Source organism: Ranitomeya variabilis, chromosome 6 (genome assembly GCF_051348905.1).
Source record: "Ranitomeya variabilis isolate aRanVar5 chromosome 6, aRanVar5.hap1, whole genome shotgun sequence".
In the NCBI taxonomy this organism is placed as follows: Eukaryota; Metazoa; Chordata; class Amphibia; order Anura; family Dendrobatidae; genus Ranitomeya; species Ranitomeya variabilis.
In genome coordinates this window covers 412,749,345-412,768,201 of record NC_135237.1, presented here as the reverse complement: position 1 = coordinate 412,768,201, position 18,857 = coordinate 412,749,345, and the positions used below count along the sequence as shown (strand labels likewise).

At 42.1% G+C, this 18,857-nt stretch overlaps 1 protein-coding gene across 1 annotated transcript in view; it reads left to right on the top strand.

Annotated features, from left to right (window-relative positions):
* LOC143781205 (uncharacterized) overlaps positions 1–18,857 on the top strand; it is a 108,234-nt gene that overhangs the window by 65,557 nt on the left and 23,820 nt on the right. Inside the window, exons 2-3 of the mRNA XM_077267691.1 lie at positions 1,924–2,004; positions 5,551–6,209. Coding sequence (XP_077123806.1) covers positions 1,924–2,004; positions 5,551–6,209 — 740 coding nt within the window. The remainder of the gene's footprint in view (positions 1–1,923; positions 2,005–5,550; positions 6,210–18,857) is intronic.

The window sequence follows — 18,857 nt, the reverse complement described above, 5'->3', positions numbered from 1 at the left end:
TCCATGCAGTTATGTCCCATAGATGCTCCCTATAATGCTCCGTGCAGTTATGGCCCCATAGATGCCCCATATAATGCTCCATGCAGTTCTTTATGGCCCCATAGACGCTCCATATAGCATTGTGCCACATGTAATGCTGCTGCTGCACTAAAAAAACAAAGAGACATACTCGCCTCTCGTTGCTGCCCGCTGCTCCACAGCGTCCGTCTCTCCGCACTAACTGTTCAGGCAGAGGGTGGCACGCACACTAATATGTAATTGCGCCCTCTGACCTGAACAGTCACTGCAGAGGGCGCGGAAGATGAGGCGGCGGTGGAACGCGGAAAGGTGAATATGAAATACTCACCTGCTCCCGGCACTCCTGACACGGTCCCTGCATGTCCCACGTCTCCGGGAGCGGCAGCTTCTTCCTGTAGTGAGCGGTCACGTGGCACCGCTCATTACAGTAAGGAATATGCCGCTCCACCCCTATGGGAGTGGAGTCCATATTCATAACTTTAATGAGCGGTACCAGTGACCGCTGAACAGGGGAAGAAGCTGCCGCTCCCGGAGACGTGGAACATGCAGGGACCGTGCCAGAAGTGCCGGGAGCAGGTGAGTATTTGACAGGCGTTGCTCCCCCTCACCCACCGACCCCCCCCGCCTTCCATGACTCGAGTATAAGCCGAGAGGGGCACTTTCAGCCCATTTTTTTGGGGCTGAAAATCTCGGCTTATACTCGAGTATATATGGTATGTCACTTATTAGGCTGCTTACTGTAATTTTGATAAAATCACCAGGAGATTTTCACTAGAAAACTAATAAACTGGCTGCCATGTAGTCCTCCACATTCATGAGCTCTGTATAACCCCGCCCCATCACTGATTGGCATCTTTCTGCCTATACACAGTGAATACAGAAAGCTGTCCATGTCAAGAAAGAAGACCTGATGCAGATAAAACAGTGATTTTGCCAAAACTGCAGCCAGCAGCCAAGTAAGTGTCCCCTCACTGGAATTGTCGCCACTGCCCCTACATCATTCTACTCTCCAATAGGGAAGAAAAAACATGGTGACTGATTTTTTTTTTTTTTTTTGGCTTAAGTCCCTCTTACAGTTATACTATTTCTCTATACATCTTCTTAAACGCAGTTGATCATTATTTTTTTTTTCCTTGGTGTTGAAGGATGGCCTTTAAAGGTACGGTACAGGTTAATGGTACAAGGACATTTCAACTATGACATTTCTGCAGAATAAAGACTGTAACCCCGTAGAATGTAAGTCCGCAAAGACAGGGTCCTCTCCCCTCTGTACCAGTCTGTCATTGTAAATTTGTTTACGGTAAACGATATCTATAACTCTGTACATAACCCTTTTCTCATGTACAGCGCCATGGAATTAACGGTGCTATATAAATAAATAACAATTTACCACATTTCACTTATTGCATTGTGAATGGAAGATCTCCTGTGTACAACCCATGTGATATACATTTACTTTTTCCAAATAAGTGATTCATGCTTGATTTTTTTGTGTTTTTTTTTTGTTTGTTTTTGAGTAAGTAGGTTTTCTAGATGATTTTTTGTGAATATTATTAATACTCAGTAGTAATGCATAATGCAGAGATTTTTTTTTCCCAATACTTAACTGTTTGGTAATGCAAAGGCATATTTCTGAATATTTTCTTGTGGTATGGCCCATTAAGACCCATGTTAGAGCAGAGAGTCACATTGGTTGTACATTGTCTTTATGAAAATAAGTCGATCACCAGCGATAATCTGGACTTTGGGGAAATTGTAATCTGTAGTATCTATATCTGCCTTCCTACTTGGAAGGAAGTAAATGGTATCAGATTAGTGATTTAATGATTTTTCCTTTGCTAATAAGATGCAGCTATCTCCATAGTACAGAGTGTATGAATTATTAACTCACTTTCTTCTTCATAGGAATGTGCAGCTGTTGCGAGGCAGAATCTGAATTGCTAGAACTTCCATTCTTTGAAGAAGACATTTCAAAAGTGTTTGAAAGTATGTCAAAACATCAGTCTTCAATATTCATACCAGAAAGCATGAATTGTCTAATTTTTTTTGTCTGAGTTGTATTTTCCTATGTATTTCCATAACTAATCTGCCTTTTAAATTCCTGAGGCATGCATAATTGATCTCTAGCAATCTGCAACTAAAAGATAAAGTTTTTTCTTCAGAACATTAACTAAAAAGTTAAAATTTGAGTCTAGGACAAGACCTCAACTAGGATATCTATTGGATGAGTCTAGAAAGAAAAGACCTGCTAAGCGCTAAATACACCACTGAATGGTTTCTGGACCTGCTGGTTAGGAGTCTTTACGCAAAAACGATAGATTACATTTTTTTCGTTCCATTTAGCCAATAATGTTCTCTGATACAGGCGTTTTTTTGGTTTTTTTTTTTCCCAACCAAAGTCAGGAAGCAATGCAAAAAGAAAAATGTAAGTGCTCACAGTAAATTTTCTCCTGCATATGTTCCATTGCTACTGTTGGTTAAAAGCTACCCTAATAAATGGTGCTCATTATTTTTTACTTTTTCTATTACCACCATTAATTTAAACAGAGGTATATGACCATTTCACTGGTTTTCTGCAGCCTTCGCTAGTGGAAGCTTAAACATTTGCTGCACATTGTTCATATTGTCATATCATTGAGTTCAATCTACAACAATATTCAGTTTGCTCTTAACATCCTGTCATGTGCCAGAAAAAATGCAGGTTCCATGCTGGAGCCCGCGTCGAAGGATGGGGTAGTCGACCTTGGACGTATTTATTTGTCCAAGGTGGTAAAAGGGTTAATTGCATGGTTACAACTGCACAATTCAAAGTGTAGAAGGTATAACGCACCACTAACTTAGTGCATCACTGTGGCAAATGCTGTATCCCTTTTTATTTTAAAGTGTTAATCAATACACAATTTTAAACCTTTAAACCTTTTTATGTTTTAAAACCTAGTTCAGACTAGAAATGGATGAATTTGTTAGATTCTAAATTCATGCTACTCAAATTTTACAAAAATCTGTGAGAAAATGGCTTTTTAATGCTTTGCTAGGCATAATTTTTTTTGTAATTCGTTACGCCATCTCCTAACAATAGAAAGACAAGAAAAGATTCAGTTAAAAAAAATCCTACTTAGCTAGCTGCTCCCTGCCCAGAGTATAATGAGAACTATTCAAATTGCGCAGAATCTCTGCAAACTGACTTTACTGGGAAAATCTGCATGAGACGGACAGTTCAAACTTTGTCTGATTCGCTCATGTCTTGTCCAGTCGTATTTAAAGAATGAGCATTCAAAACTAATTTGTTCTAAACTATTTTATGGACATCCAGATAATCCTTATATCATTATGAAGATCTTATATGAGCAGAATTTTTTTTTTCATTGACATTATTATTTCACACTGCGTATTAGATGACTTTGCAAGACCTTTTAAAGAGAACCTGTCATCAGGGTTATGCATATTTAACTAAAACGATTCCCATTTTGGAGCTGTAATACTGATTTAATACACACATTCGGTGAAGAAATCCACAACCTGTTTGTTTTTAAAATCATAATTAGAAGTTTTGGTCTTTGTGCATTGGGGCGGAACTCTAGGTAAGGTCTTTGACTCTGCCATGGCATCTCTGCTGCCTCTGGTGTCTTTATCTTCTCCCTTATTCAAATTTTGTGCATGTGACATTTTAGCTGCGGGTGGAGTTTTCACAAATTGATCTCCTGGCAGTCTTCAGGAAAATGGTGCTGGCGCATGCACAGATTAAGATTACAGCTCAATAACGAGCCAAGATCTCAATTTGTGCATGTGTCACCAGCTTACCGAAGACCGCTGGAGGTTAATCTGCGCATGCGCCGCTACTAGTGCCATTTTACTGATTTCGTGGCAAAATCAATCTGTGCAAGCAACGCCCATGGTTAGGGTATTGCGAGTGCAAAATGTAATTGTCCACTTTTCCTGCCCACACACTAATTTCTAGTGGGGCATACATAGACTAGAACAGTGTTTTTACAATTTTCTTAAGTCAAGTGCACTCTACTCATCTAAATGACATCAAAGTACTCTCAAGGCAATGGGAATATGGTGTGCTTTTTGTTTAAAAGTACGGAATGAGAATAGTACAAATACTTTCCTTTGAGTCATGGCCCATTGGATACACATACTACAAGCTGGAAACAAATGACTTACAGCAGTAGATTAGCTCCAGCTATGAGAAGGTATGGCACCCTTGGGGTATGTGCATACAACGTCTTTTTATTCCAATGGCTGAGCCAGCAAGGTTCTCCTATGCGAAGGCTCTTCATGAAAAAGTGGGCAGCCTTTTTTTCTTGAAGTAGCTTAGTTGGTAGTATTGCCGCTGCTTTTTTTTTTTTTTTGCTGCATCCCTGACACTGGCATCTTTTACTATTGTTTAATTATAGAAAGTGTGTGGCTTCCAAATGAAGTTGCCTGAGGAGCAAACATGTTACTAGTTTTAACTGCTTCACAGTTTATGAACTCTGAAGTAGCTAAAAAAGTGAAGAAATACTGAACTTGTGCACAGCAATGTCATTTTTACATTGCTGTGCATTGTTCATTTTTCTGTGGCACTTTCAGGTGGCTTCCAAGCAATATCTATCTAAGGCTGCCGTCACACTAGCAGTATTTGGTCAGTATTTTACATCAGTGTTTGTAAGCCAAAACCAGGAGTGGGTGATAGATGCAGAAGTGGTGCATATGTTCCTATTATACTTTTCCTCTATTTGTTCCACTCCTGGTTTTGGCTTACAAATACTGATGTTAAATACTGACCAAATACTGCTAGTGTGACGGCAGCCTAAAAGAGACATCATGTGCACATACCAGTAGGCTATGCTGTCAGATTTTTTTTTTATGAAGAAACATTCCAAATTCCTTCTGGAAAAACAACCTAGCTCAAATGATATGGCAAATCCACTTTATTCTTCAAATAAGGATTTTTTTTTTTTTTTTAAATCCTAAAAAGGTTTTGAATAATTCTTTCTGTGGGGAGAAAGCAAAGTTTGCCGCATCTTTTTCTAAGTAGATTTTGAAGGAAACTTGTCCAAATTTCTTTACACAGGAAAGATAAATATATTTGTACCGTGTTAGCTGGTAGATAGAAAAATATTTAGAATTGAGAGTCCTCAGTGGTTGATACCTTTTAATGGCTAACTGAAGAGATGGTAACAAATTGCAAGCTTTTGAGACTGCACAGGTCTCTTCATCAGGCATAGACTAATATAAAATTTGATCAGTGTAGTCTCGAAAGCTTGCAATTTGCTACTGTCTCTTCAGTGAGCCATTAAAAGTTATCAACCACCGAGGACTCTCAATTCTAAATATTTTTCAAAGTTCTTTAAAAATCCTTTAAGGGTATGTGCACACACTTTTTTTTTTTTTTTTGGCTGATTATCTTGAGCAGAAAGTGGGCATCAAATAAACCAACTCCAAGTTTTTCAGATTTGGAGAAGGATTTATGCAGCATAATGAAATTTGTAGTTAATTTGGTGAACAGTCTTGTATTATCAAATAACCTGTTTGTTTCTATTTCAGTCAAAATGAATTTAAAAACCAATAAAAGAAAGAAAAAAACATTTTTGAAAAGAAAATGGTACTTTAGAAAGTACCGGTGTCCTAGTGTAAAACAAAAGGGAAGTTCCTCAAGTTTGATTGCTACTCAAGAGACTAGGCACACTGAACAGAACACTAGTAAGAAGAGAGAAGAAAATCTTGAAACTGGTAAAGAATGGTCTTCTGAACTTCTGTCCGGTGAGGGAAAAGTATGTAACGTAGAAACCACACAGACAATAAATCAGACTCAACATGTTCACAATATTACACAACAATTACATGATAATATCCAAACTGCCAAAGAGATGACGCCAGAAAGTTATGTTACTGGAGATAGCTTTGTATCTATTAATGAAGACTGCCCTGTGCAAGGACCATTACTGCATACTATAGGCATTAAAGAAGAACGTCTTAGCAAAAATGACTCCAAGTTGGAAAGCGATGAGAACTGTCCACTAAGTGAAGGTGCTGAAAGGCCTAAAATGGAGTGTGATATCCTACATAACTCATCTGAAGAAAATGGAACAAAAAGTTCAGGAGAACTTAACTCAAATATGCAAATGGATAATGTTCATACCATTTCCAGTGATAAAAGACTCCGTCCAAATTACTTTGTTGCAATTCCAGTCACTAATGATGAGGTAGGTATCGCCTCATATTAGGTTATTGTACTGTAACATATAGCTTAACCACTTGACGTCACAGTTACTGATGAATGAGCAAGCTTAGATAACATTTTTCATTTTATCCAACCATGCACGGGTGCATGATTTGCGTCTGTTACACAGCCTCAGCTCATGGGGATTGCCTATTTGTTAAGCAATCCCAACGTGTTCAGGCTGTCTAACAGCCGAAAATCATGCAGCTGTAGAGACTCGAGCATAATATACGGGCACTCAGATGCTTGGGTATCACCCTAGCATGCTCAGATAAGATGTTATCCAAGCACGTTCACTCATCACTAGTCACAGCCAATTTTGACTGTTCATTTTTATTTTATTTTTTCTTCACATTTTTCAGCTTTTTTTACTTGCGTCCATGTTGATACCCATAGTAGCAGTGTGTGACCCCCCACACACACCCAGTAAGCCTATATGGACCATAAGACACTCAAGGGCACGCAAGCCCTCCATCAGGATTCCCTGTCCTGCATCTGGTAGGTGGCATGTATGGTTTTTGTTTCTCTCTGCAGAGGACTTCTCGATTTTGAACAACTTTGTAAACTGTTCGAAGACTAGACAGTGACAGTGTGAGCACCTCTGCCCAACTAGCAGGCTGATCTCATGTGAGGTAGACAGGGAAAAGACTCATGTTGAGTCATGCTGCGTCTTGGAAGGGCTAGGAATAGATCTGTTGCTGCCAGCCAGATCCTGGTACCATTACTGGGACTGTTTGGGACTGAGGATCATCTGCCACATACTATTGCTACCTGCCTTGCCTACCCTGCTGGATTTGATAAGCTATTCAGAGGACAAGTGTTTTATTTTCCTTGGTGTTTGATTAAAAGGTGGTATCCCCAAATTTGTTCCTGTTGCTGTTAGACTCTGTGGAATTTTGTATTTTGATTGCTCACCAGTCCACTGTCCCTTTTGTGATCTGTCACATACCCCATCACATCGCATAATTTTTCAGCAGATGGAGCTATATGAGGGTTTCTTATTTTTGAGACAAACTAATTTTCGTTGGTACGAATTTTGGGTAATACAATTTTTTTTAATCCCTTTATAATTCATTTCTATTGGTAGTAGGTATGAAAAAAAAAATTACATCTAGAATTGTACCAATTTGGAATAAATGTATAAATCTAGGAATAGTAAACAGAGTGCAGAATAGGGTGATACCTATGGAGGTAAAGGAGGAGAGTGCTGGTTACCCTCATCTGGTGAGGTTGTGACAGACAACTCTTATGTAGGCATGAAAAAAATGCCCCGTGGCTGGGGAATCAATACTCCAGCAGAATGGGCTGCGTTTCTGAAGAGAGTGAATCAATTCAGAAAAGATGATGAGCAAAAGGCTTTTTATTCACAGTGCGTCGCAACGCTGTAACAGCGTCTTTTTCAAGTGAAAAAACAAAATGCCCAATTATGACGCATCATTTTGGTATCCCAGCATGTACTGAGATTCTTAAATTAAGTTTCATCATACAGGAATTGTGGAAAAAATGCAATAACATTAGATAAGTGTATTGAGGGAACAGTAGGGAATTTTTAATTTAAGAATATTAGAAATCAGTTTAGATTACAGCATCAAATAGAAAAAGTTTTAGATTAAAATTTGTTTAACTTCCGGACAAATATTTAATTATTCATGGTTTTCTACATATTTTAAAAATATAAATCTTAAAATTGTGATGTGCATTTGTATTCGTCCCCTTTGGGTCAATACTTTGTAGGACCACCTTTCACTGCAATTACTGATGCAAGTCTTTTGGCGGTATGTCTCTATCAGTTATGCACATCTAGAGGCTGCCATTTTTGCCTATTCTTTGCAAACTAGCTCAGTGACATTGGATGGAGGCATCTGTGAGCAGCAATTTACTAGTTTTGCCACAGATTCTTAATAGGATTTAGGTATGGACTTTTTATGGGTCATTCACACACATGAATATGCTTTGATATAAAACATTCCATTGTAGCTCTGGTAATATGTTTAGGGTCATTGTTCTGTTGGTGAACCTATGCCATGCATTTGCATTTAGCCCAAAAAGTTGCACTTTGGTCTCATCTGACCAGAGCATTTTTTTCTATATGGTAGATGTATCTCCACATGGCTTTTTGTAAACAGGACTTCTTAAAGCCTTGTTTTCGACTGAGGTCAGGGTCACACGAGCCTATAACACTGCCGACTGCTTTGCGAGAAAACATCACGTAGCACTTAGACAAGTGTTATACTATGGGGTAGCCCACATCTGCGATTTTCTCATGCCGATTCGGCATGAAAGAAGAATCTCAGCATGCTGTGATTGGCAGTGAGACTTTGCTGACTCTACAAGTCTATGGGTGCGTGTGAAACATCAGACTGCACTCAAATGTCATCCTAGTGCAGTTGGGTATACGGAGAGACAGACAATGGAAGAGATTTATAAATTACTTTGTCTCCTCTACACCTGTGTTGCGATTCTCTCAGGTGAGAGGATTGGAGCACAGTACACTTACACTCGACTCATGCACGCAGAAATAAATTTCTCCATTTTCCAAGACCCGTAGCATCTCCATTTTTCAGGACCTGGGGCTGGGTGAGGGCTTATTTTATGCGTGCCGAGCTGACATTTTTATCGATGCCATTTTGGGGTAGATATGTTTTGATCACCCATTATTGCATTTTATTGCAATGTTGCAGTAACAAAAAAAAAGTAATTCTGGCATTTTGATTTGTTTTCTCATTACGCCGTTTACTGATTGGATTAATTTTTTTATATACTGTACTGTACATTGATCGGGGGATTCTTAACACAGCAGTAGCAAATGTGTGTGTATATTTGAATTTTTTAATTGTTTTATTTTGAATGGGGCAAAAGGGGGTCATTTGAACTTTTTATAATTTTTTTTTTTTACTGCCTTCAATAGTCTCCTTAGGAGACTTGAAGTTGTGATCTTCTGATCTCTTTTGCTACACATAGCAGGGCTTCAGCCCCGTTATGTTTAACAAAACTGCTCACCAGCTATGAGCGCCAGCCACAGGGCGGCGCTCATAGCAGTTCGGCAATAACAACCACAGGGGTCGCCTTGTCATGCCAACCCATCGGTGCCCAGTGTTCATGAACATGTAAATAGCCCCAGGTGGATTGCCATTCCACCTGCAACTGTTCGGGGCACATGTCACAAGATTGATATCAGCTGTCATGTACCTGAAAAGGTTCAGTCTTGGCGCTGGGGTCACACCAAAAAGAGGAAGGCGGTCTATAACATACCTATAGTTTGTAAAGGGGTTAAGTTTGTAGGTGTTACGTGAAAAAAAAAAATGTAGGAAAGTTCATGGGGAATAAATACATTTTCAATCTAATGCATGCCCTTCACGTTTTAACATGACGCAATACATTACTGGATGCCAACTAGCTTGGTATTTGCATTGTTAAGATGGCTTCTAAGACTTCATCTGTTAGTTGCCAACCATATATAGGTGTTGTCCAAAGCTTCTAGGACTTGTAAATTATAGATGAAGGGCTTTCAGTAGTCATAAATAGAATACCTATATACACACGCACTCCTATATTTAAGCAATATTCATGATATCACAGCAAGACTGAGGTGACCATAAATTGATAGCACAAAGGAGTAGACCCTTTTATTTTAGAAAATGATGCTGTTATTACATTTAGCTCTTTGCCCTTTATAGATGTGATTCTAGACAGTATACTGTTTTCATAGGTAGCACCATATTTTACATTCCACAGTAATCTTCGCTTCTTACATTTGCCTTTTATTTACATCTCTTCCATTTCTGATTTATGTATGAAGGAAGGCGGAAGTGCGAGTCAGGTGAGTATGTTGGCATTCGCGCCGGGGAAGAGGGGCAGCATGCAGGGATGCCGGTGCTACACTTACTGTTGATGGGTTGCCTGCACTATTCTAAGCACTCAGTGGTTTTCTGTCTTAAAGGGATAGTCATCACTAAAATTTTATTCATCAATTAAACTATTGATGCTTTTAATATATATATTTTTTTTAAATATTACCTTTTTTACTTTTATAAAATGGTAAAATTTTTAAAGTGTTGATATTTTTCACTATGTGGGCAATATCTGCTCGTGTGTGATGTCACTGCTCCCCTCCCCTCCTGGGTATTTGCAAAAGGATAAAGGATGATGACCATTTAGGATCACAGTTCAGAGATATTTTGTTGCTGACTGCAAAGTGATACTGACGTACACCGTATCACTGAGCACGGCTGACAGTGCCGGTTCTGTTACTGTTTCTCTCTGTATCGCATGCTAGGATTAGATACTTGGGCTGTATCACACATGATTGGATTAGATGCACTGCTCCGCTAGGTTGGCATTAAGTCTCCTTGAGATGTCTGTAATGTTAGACTGCCTGAATGAAGCTCAGCGTTGAGTCTTGACATTGTGATATTGTAGCTCACAGCACAGCTGTGGACTATGACAAAATGGTGCATGGCTCCCACCATGACTGTGAACTGGACAGCCCAGGGGACATGCCCACAGCTGAGGTAGCCACAGCATAGAGATGTGGACTGATCATACATTTACTTCAGTGTCTTATGCTCAGAGGCTGCTGTATTTGCGATGCATAGATGTGGTGCTCAGACACTTACACACCAGCAAATAAAAATTGGCAGGCCCCAGCTGCTGGAAAATTTTAATAAATAAATTAACATTACATTTTATTTTGTACTGAAAATAGATTATATAATCAATTTTTAATAGAAAAATCTAAATTGCAACACATTCCCTCTTAATATCACAACAGTCAGTCAATCAGCATCTGTGTTTGTGACCAGTAATCCTGCTACTTGCTATGCTTTTTCTCCCACACAGGCTTTTAGTAGGAAGTCATATTTTGTTGTCTGTCTTCTAGATGAGGAGAAATGGTATTGCATTACTCTTTGAGTCCAGATAATGTACTAGATATCATCTGCAGTGCTATCACTGAGTTACATAGGACTGCAGATAACCCTGTTTACAGTAAATGTACGGTATATGTTATCACTGTTCCATGGCACTGCAGAAAAAATCTACAACGTGACTTGTACTCGGATTACAGTATCTGTCCTTTAGCCCTCCCATAAAGCCATATACTGCTATACTTTTGTCACATTGTCGGGGTTGTAACGACAATATACCCTCATTCACCAGTCATTCCAAATTAAACTATAAGCATGTGGTACCGGGTAAGAATGAGTCAGACAGGTAGCTGGTTCAATCTCAGTGCATGCTCATGTGACTATATGTGTCCAGAGCAGTTGCAGCAACTACTTTATTTTTGAATACACAGTACTATTGTTTAGGAAAAAAGGAATGCATTAGGCGGAGTTTAAGCAGCATACATCTAGTGCTCAGTCTCTCTCTCTGATTTGTCAGAACCTCTCCCGGTGGTTACTTCTTTCTTCACATTCCAGAGTTATCTTTTCAGGAGAAATGAAACTTAACCCTTCAGATTCTAAACTGAAGTGAAGAATGAACACTGGCAGCCATCATTAGATACAATTACATTTGCATTTGCTAACAGATAGGAAAAACTTATTGTTTCACAGTATAAGATATATAAAAGTACAAAGGTATATAAGAAAATATATTCTCACCTTGACAATCCCCCCTAAACACTAAGTTTTTCCCTTAAAGAAGGATCCTTCGAGACTGTCCATGTGATGGGGAAAGGGGAGGTGGATTTCTTCATCCAGACACCTCAGAAACTCTCCCCTAGCGAGAGGCCTCCAGGCAGCTGAACCCTTCACTAACCTCACATGGAGTTCTCCCACTGTCCCTAAACTAAATCTCTTAGCATCATCTGAGAATGGGGGATTTTGTCTACTCTCTTGAGAGGAATATACTTCGGGATCTCCCCTGGATCAGTACCATCGTACTCTGGTGGATCTATTTCTTGATTGAGGAAGGTGCCAGTCGGAGTTGCTTTGGCAATAACCTTTTTGTACAAGGGAATAACACAACAGAGAATTATCGATCCAATTATAAGGAGGGCAATCAGTACCAGACAGGCCTGTTGAAGGAATCCCTTGAGCCCACCCAACCAACTGGAAAAGAAAGATGTGTCTACTCCAGCATTAGTTGTCAATTCTGCTGCTAACCCAGTTATCTTTTTAAGAGCTATCATGGTTTTTCCATTCACTCCAGAATTCTGAGGGATATAGGTACAACACTCCTCTCCCACCATCCCACAAACTCCTCCTTTCTCAGCTAAAATCATATCAAGGGCTAGTCGGTTTTGAAGGGTCATTCTAGTGTTAGGGCCCAATTCTTCAACTATACCCTGAAAGGCATCTTGGCTAAAATTGACAAACCTTTGTTCACTGTAATATATGTAATTGATCCATTCAACATTTTTATTAATCTGCACCTGTGGGATTATAGAAGCAAAGCCAGCATAGATCTGGTTCTGGGCTTTAAACTGGTCAGGCACCCCCCTTGGCACTCCAATGGCATCAATATATACTAGTGGATCTTCTTCATAACTCATGTGGAGCTGATCGAGACTTCTCCTCTTTCTGGTAGGTTCATCAGGTATCTTTGGATCCCAAGGTAAAATCTTGAACTGCATTGCTAGTTTAACAAGGGTGCATTGGCCTATCCAGGCATTAGGCAACCTAGGACGGAGCTTACCATCTCCACATAACCAATAAATGTCGTACATATATTGTGTATGTTTGATTAACAAATCAGTATCTAGAGAACTGTTCTCTTTGCAGAAACCTGTCTCGAAGATGCCTACTGGTGTACCTGTGGTGTCGTGGGAATTATAACAGGTGTAGTTGTCAGCTAATACGGTTACTTCTCCTGGGACCTTTAGTTTGGGTTTCTCATGAATTAGTGGGACGTAATCTGGGCAACCAGTGGGCTTCAGACCCTTCAACAGATTCATGACACAGGCAGTGGTGTTTTCATCAGGAAAAAGCAATGCATGTGTGTAGAGATGTGTATTTGCAGCAGCACAAGCAATACATCCCATAGAGATATTCTGGACTCTCACATTGTATCTCACCCATTCTAACCACAAATTTTTCCTTGGGGCTGTTTGTGTTTCTATGGAGAAAACTTCTTGCCAACTGAGACCCGGAATGGGGATTACTTCATTAACTACATTTTGCAAACGCTCACCTGGGCCTGTTTTAGGTGTACTGGTAACAGTGGCCTTGGTTGGTCTAGAGCTAATATCCTGGAGCTGTATATGGCCTAAATACCCATAGGGTCCAGCACTAAATACATAATTATAATGCCTTCCCAATACGAACGTCTGCAGATCAGCAGATTGGGGGTTTTCAAGATTCAGGAGGAGGGGGTGACAGCTTCTACCCCATTTACAGCCCCTAAGTGGTTGCAGAAGGGCTGTTAGATGCATTCTTTCACGAAGACTCCTACCCATCCCATCCTTAGGGAACATGGCTTCGCTAGGTTTATATCCCCAATCATTCCCCGTACTCCAGGCAGCATCTGTCCAATAATGACAATTATTGTTGTATTGTCTGGTAACACACATATAAAACTGGATGATCCCCTCTACCACCCGTTCAGTCTCAAGGCACTTGACTACATCACAGAAATCAAATCGCCAGATATTCACCGGGGCTGTCAGATTTACCCAGAGAATAGTGGGGCCAGAATTCTTATTTACAATAGGGGCCGAAGAGGTAGGGGCGAGGATGGCCCCCAGCTCCAAGGTCAAAAACAACAGCAACATTTCCCTTCAGTCACTTCTGTGACTAAACACTGGTTCGGTCTCTTTTACAGTGTGAAGCGTGAATCCAGGTGCTCTTTCCTTCAAGTTTTACTGCAGTGGGGGTGACCAGGATCACCGTGTGGGGTCCTTCAAATCTTGGCTGGAGACAATCTCTGCACACAAACTTTTTCACATACACTAGGTCTCCTGGCCCAAAGTCATGGACCACGTCACCTGTGGATTCTGGAAGAGAAGCAGAGACTGTAGGGTGGGTGTTAGACAGTTCCTTAGACAATGCAATCACAAATTGTACAACTTTATCATTTGTCTCAGACAACTCTTGGGGCCTAATATCTCCTATTTTAGGTGGAGCACCGAAAAGAATCTCAAAGGGAGTCAGGCCGTGTTTTCCCTGTGGGGTGTGTCTGATATGGTATAAGACCACAGGGAGCAAATCTGGCCATGGGAGTGGGTGGCCCTGGCTCATTTTAAGCAACTGTGTCTTAATTGTGGAGTTAATTCTCTCAACTTTGGCTGAACTGGAGGGGTGATAAGGGGTGTGTAGACCCAAATCTGTCCCTAACATGTGCCACAATTCCTCGTAGACATTGGCAGTGAAGGCTGGGCCTTGATCTGATTCAACAACTTCGGGAATTCCAAATCTGCACGAAATTTCAGTGATGAGTTTCTTAGCTGTAGTCTTGGCAGTCATGTTAGTCACTGGGTAGGCTTCAGGCCATCCTGAGAACATATCCACAGCCACTAGGACGTACTCATACTTTCCTGACTTGGGCATCTGAATATGATCGACCTGGATTCTCTGCCAAGGGTAGTCTGGTTTGGCGAGATGCTGAAGTGGAACCTTGGCGGTGGCTGTTGGGTTACAGATGGCACAGACTGGACAGGCTCTTGAGTAGGCTGTGACAGTGGTAGAGATTCCTGGGGCCCAGTAGAGCTTCTTGATACAGGCTAGTGCTTGGTTCTTTCCTCGATGAGTTGCTCCATGAGCCCATGCTGCAACGGCTGGATACATTCTTTTGGGTAGACAGGGTTTCCCATCCACCTTATAGAGTCTAGGAAATTGATATTGTCCGGCAGAACTACGATTCCCATGAATGGCTCCTGCAGCTTCCCACTGTTTCTTTTCTTCTCTAGAGGTCAACTTTTGTTCTTCCCACAATCTTTCTTCAGGTGGTCGAGCTGGCTTCCAGCCAGATCCGGTGGCAGGGTATTCTATTTCCATGTCTTCTATCAACTTCCTCTTCTTTCTTCGGGCTTCGGACTTCTCAAAGTCTCGTTCTTCTTCGGCTTGGGTAGCTTCTTTGGTTGCTTGTTCCTTTGTTTGTGCTCTGGTAAGCACAGGCATCACGGGTGTAGCAGTGTCTTCCCAACAGGGTTTTTCTGGTGCTGTTTCTTCTTCTTCCCACTTTGCTGAGACATTCTTTATGGCAGCAGCTTTGGCAGCTTGGTCTGCTAAATGATTTCCTCTAGTTTCCTTCGAGTTGACTTTCCCATGAGCTTTGACCTTGATCACCGCAATCTGTGCGGGGAGCTCCAGTGCCTTCATCAGGGCTTTAATCCTTAGTGCATGTTTAACAGGGGTTCCTGTAGCTGTAATGAACCCTCGGGACTTCCACAGGAATCCAAAATCGTGACAGATTCCATAGCCGTATCTTGAGTCAGTGTAGACATTGGCCGTTTTCCCTTCTGCTAGATAACATGCTTGTTGTAGGGCCACAAGTTCGGCTTCCAGAGCTGACAGGTGGGGTGGTAGAGCTTCAGCCAGAAGGACTTCTGTGTCAGTGGTGACAGCATATCCAGTGTGGAACTTGCCATAAGAGTCTGCAAATCGGGATCCATCAGTCCATAGTTGCAAATCAGGGTTGAGAAGTTCCTGAGTTACCACATTCTGTGGTGCAGAAATTTCTTGTTCCAGTCCTTTTACACAGTCATGTGGGTCACCAGGTGATCTCCAGTCTGGTAAGTCCTTATACCATTCAGGTAACTCCCCCCTAGAATGTGGAAGCAAAGTGGCCGGGTTGATAGTAGTACATTTCTGGAAAGTGATGTTGGAAGGCAGAAGTAGAGAGCACTGAAGCCTGAGATGTCTTTGGCTCGTCAGATGCTTAGGACATGTTTGTTGAAGGACGGCAGAGAGATCATGTCCAGCTTGAATGACCAAGTCATGACCAAGGGCTATGTCAGCAGACTTGTCCAGGAGAACATGGGCCGCATGTACAGCCTTGAGACAGGATGGAGCAGTTCTGGCAACAGGGTCTAGTCTGGCTGAGTAATAGGCCAGAGGACGGAAACGATCAACATGTTTCTGTGCTAGCACGCCAGAGGCATATCCTTCAGACTCTGAAACAAAAAGGTGGAATGGCTGAGTGTAGTCAGGGAGACCCAGAGCAGGGGCACTGACAACAGCTTCCTTGAGAGCCTCAAAACAGTCCTTTTGCTGAGCATAGATATACGGATTTTCAGCATGTTCCCAATCTGGTCCTCCAGTTTTGAGACAATCATACAAGGGTTGCATGAGTCTTGAAGCATCCGGAATCCACTGTCTGCAGTAGGTAATGAGTCCTAGGAAAGACTGCATAGCAGAGTACGTCTTCGGATAAGGGATGTCCTCGATGGCATGTTTTCTGTCCTCGGTGAGGTGTCTCGAGCCTTGAGAGATGCAGTGTCCGAGGAAGACAACTTTCTCTTTGCACCACTGGACCTTGGCCTTTGACACTTTGCAGTTGGCAGAGTGGAGGAAGAGAAGTAAGGACTCAGAAGCAGCAAACAGATTTTCTTCAGTTCCACAGAGGAGTAGGTCATCAACATACTGGAGAAGCGTGACGTGAAGATTTCCCAATATCCATGGGTCCAGAATCATCTTCATAGCCTGAGTGAACTGGTTAGGGGAGTTCTGGGCACCCTGTGGTGTCCTGGTCCAGGTCAGCTGAGATCCTTGGAACGTGAAAGCAAATAAGAACTGTGAGTCTTCATGAAGGGGGACGCTGAAGAAGGCATTGGCCAGGTCAATGACGGTGAAAAGTGTTGCTGAAGTAGGCACTTGGGAAAGCAAGGTGTTTGGGTTGGGTACCACAGGAGTTTCCAAGATGGTAGCTGAATTGACTGCTCTGAGGTCCTGTACAAGTCTGTACTTCGGAGGGTCCCCGGGGGCTGTCTTCTTCTTTACTGGAAACAGGGGTGTGTTAGAGGGTGAGACACACCTAATTAGTACTCCAGAACGCAGGAGGGAGGTAATCTGAACTCCAAGGCTCCATTCTTGGGCAGCCTTAAGTGGATACTGAGGTAGTCTGGGGTACGGGTGCCCAGGTTTGATGTGGACTTTTACTGGAGGCACTTTGAGCAGACCCACATCTTCAGGTCCAGTTGACCACAGAGCGGTAGGTAAATTGGGCAAATCCAGGGAAGGTGTCGTTTGCAGAGTCATCATCGTCAGAGGGAAGGCTTTAAGGACACAACGATCTTCAGTGCCTTGTTGTGAGGCAGGGTCCTGTAACTGCAGTTCCATCCCTTGATCATCGAAGGTGATGGTAGCATGAAGCCTTTGAAGGAGGTCAGCTCCTAGAAGGTTGACAGGGCAGGTTTCAGACACCAGAAATTTGGCAAAGACACCAGAGAAAGGGCCAGCTGAGACAGGAACAGTGAGTGGTGATGAGGTTTGTTGGCCTTCAGATTTCCTCACGTGTATTGGAGTTGAAGACAGGGAAATTGTAGGAGGCAGCTGAGATGAAGAGATAACAGAGGTGGCCGCCCCAGTGTCCACTAGAAACTTGAGAGGTTGGCTGTCCACTTCCAGGGTCACTGTACCGCAAGATGAAGAAGTACAGGTGGCGGGAAAAGTGGGCACCGGTTGGCCTGAACTTCATGAGTGTGGAGGAGGGAGTCTCCGAGGGTGCTCCTTGTGGGGGCAATCTCTTCTCATGTGGGCAGGGTTGCCACACTCCCAACACAGAGGTCTCCCTTGGTCATCACGAAATGGTCTATCCCTGTAGTTTCGGCCTTGGGGCCCCCTCGGCCTTAAAGATGGTGGTCCATACCGATCCTGAGCCTGGTACACCATAACAGGTACTTCTGAGACTTCTGCCATATACATGGCTGGTTTCTTCTTACCTTTGTCCTTCTGTGCTTCTTTTTCTGCTTTTTTTTCTGCTTCTTTTTCTTCCCTTTGAAGCATTTTCTGATAACTCTTCACAACAGTAAGGGCCTGTTTTAGGGGACCATCAGGTAATTCGGGACGAAGCTTCATGACCTTATCCTTCAGTGGATCTTCCAGACCATCAATAAAAGCACGGACCAACAAGGCTGCCTGCGTCTTCACATGAGTTGAATAACCCAAGTCTTCAAACTGCATAGTTAGTCTGGCAGCATATTTCTCCACAGCTTCTCCAGATTCTTGTTGTATATCCTGTATTGATCCTGCTTCATCACAGAGACGATCCTGGGCCCACTTTGTGAGTTGAGCAATAAACTCCTTTCCAGACTTGAACTTGTTGAGAGGTCCTGCTTTAGTGGGGTCCAGTTCCTTCATGATGGTGGGGAGGAAATATTCGGAGGCTCTGATTGAGGTAATACCTGATAGATCAGACCATGTAGCCCCATAGATGCTCCTAATCTGCTCCAGTCTCCTCACATACTGCATGGGAAATTTGTCTGGGTCACATAACTTGCTGACAATAGCATCAATCTGTACCGGAGTGAAGGGTTTGTACTTCAGCTTCAGTTCTTCTTCTTCTTCGTCATGTGTCACTACCTCGCCCTCCGGGGCAGTTGGGGGTGCTGTGGGTGTTATCCCATCCAGAGGCTTTATACCTGTATGCATCAGTGGCACCATGTATTCAGCTACCAAGGGCATGATGCCCTCTAATCCAGACTCGTGGTAACAGACGATTCTGACTTCTTGTAAGTCTAGATTTGGGGTTG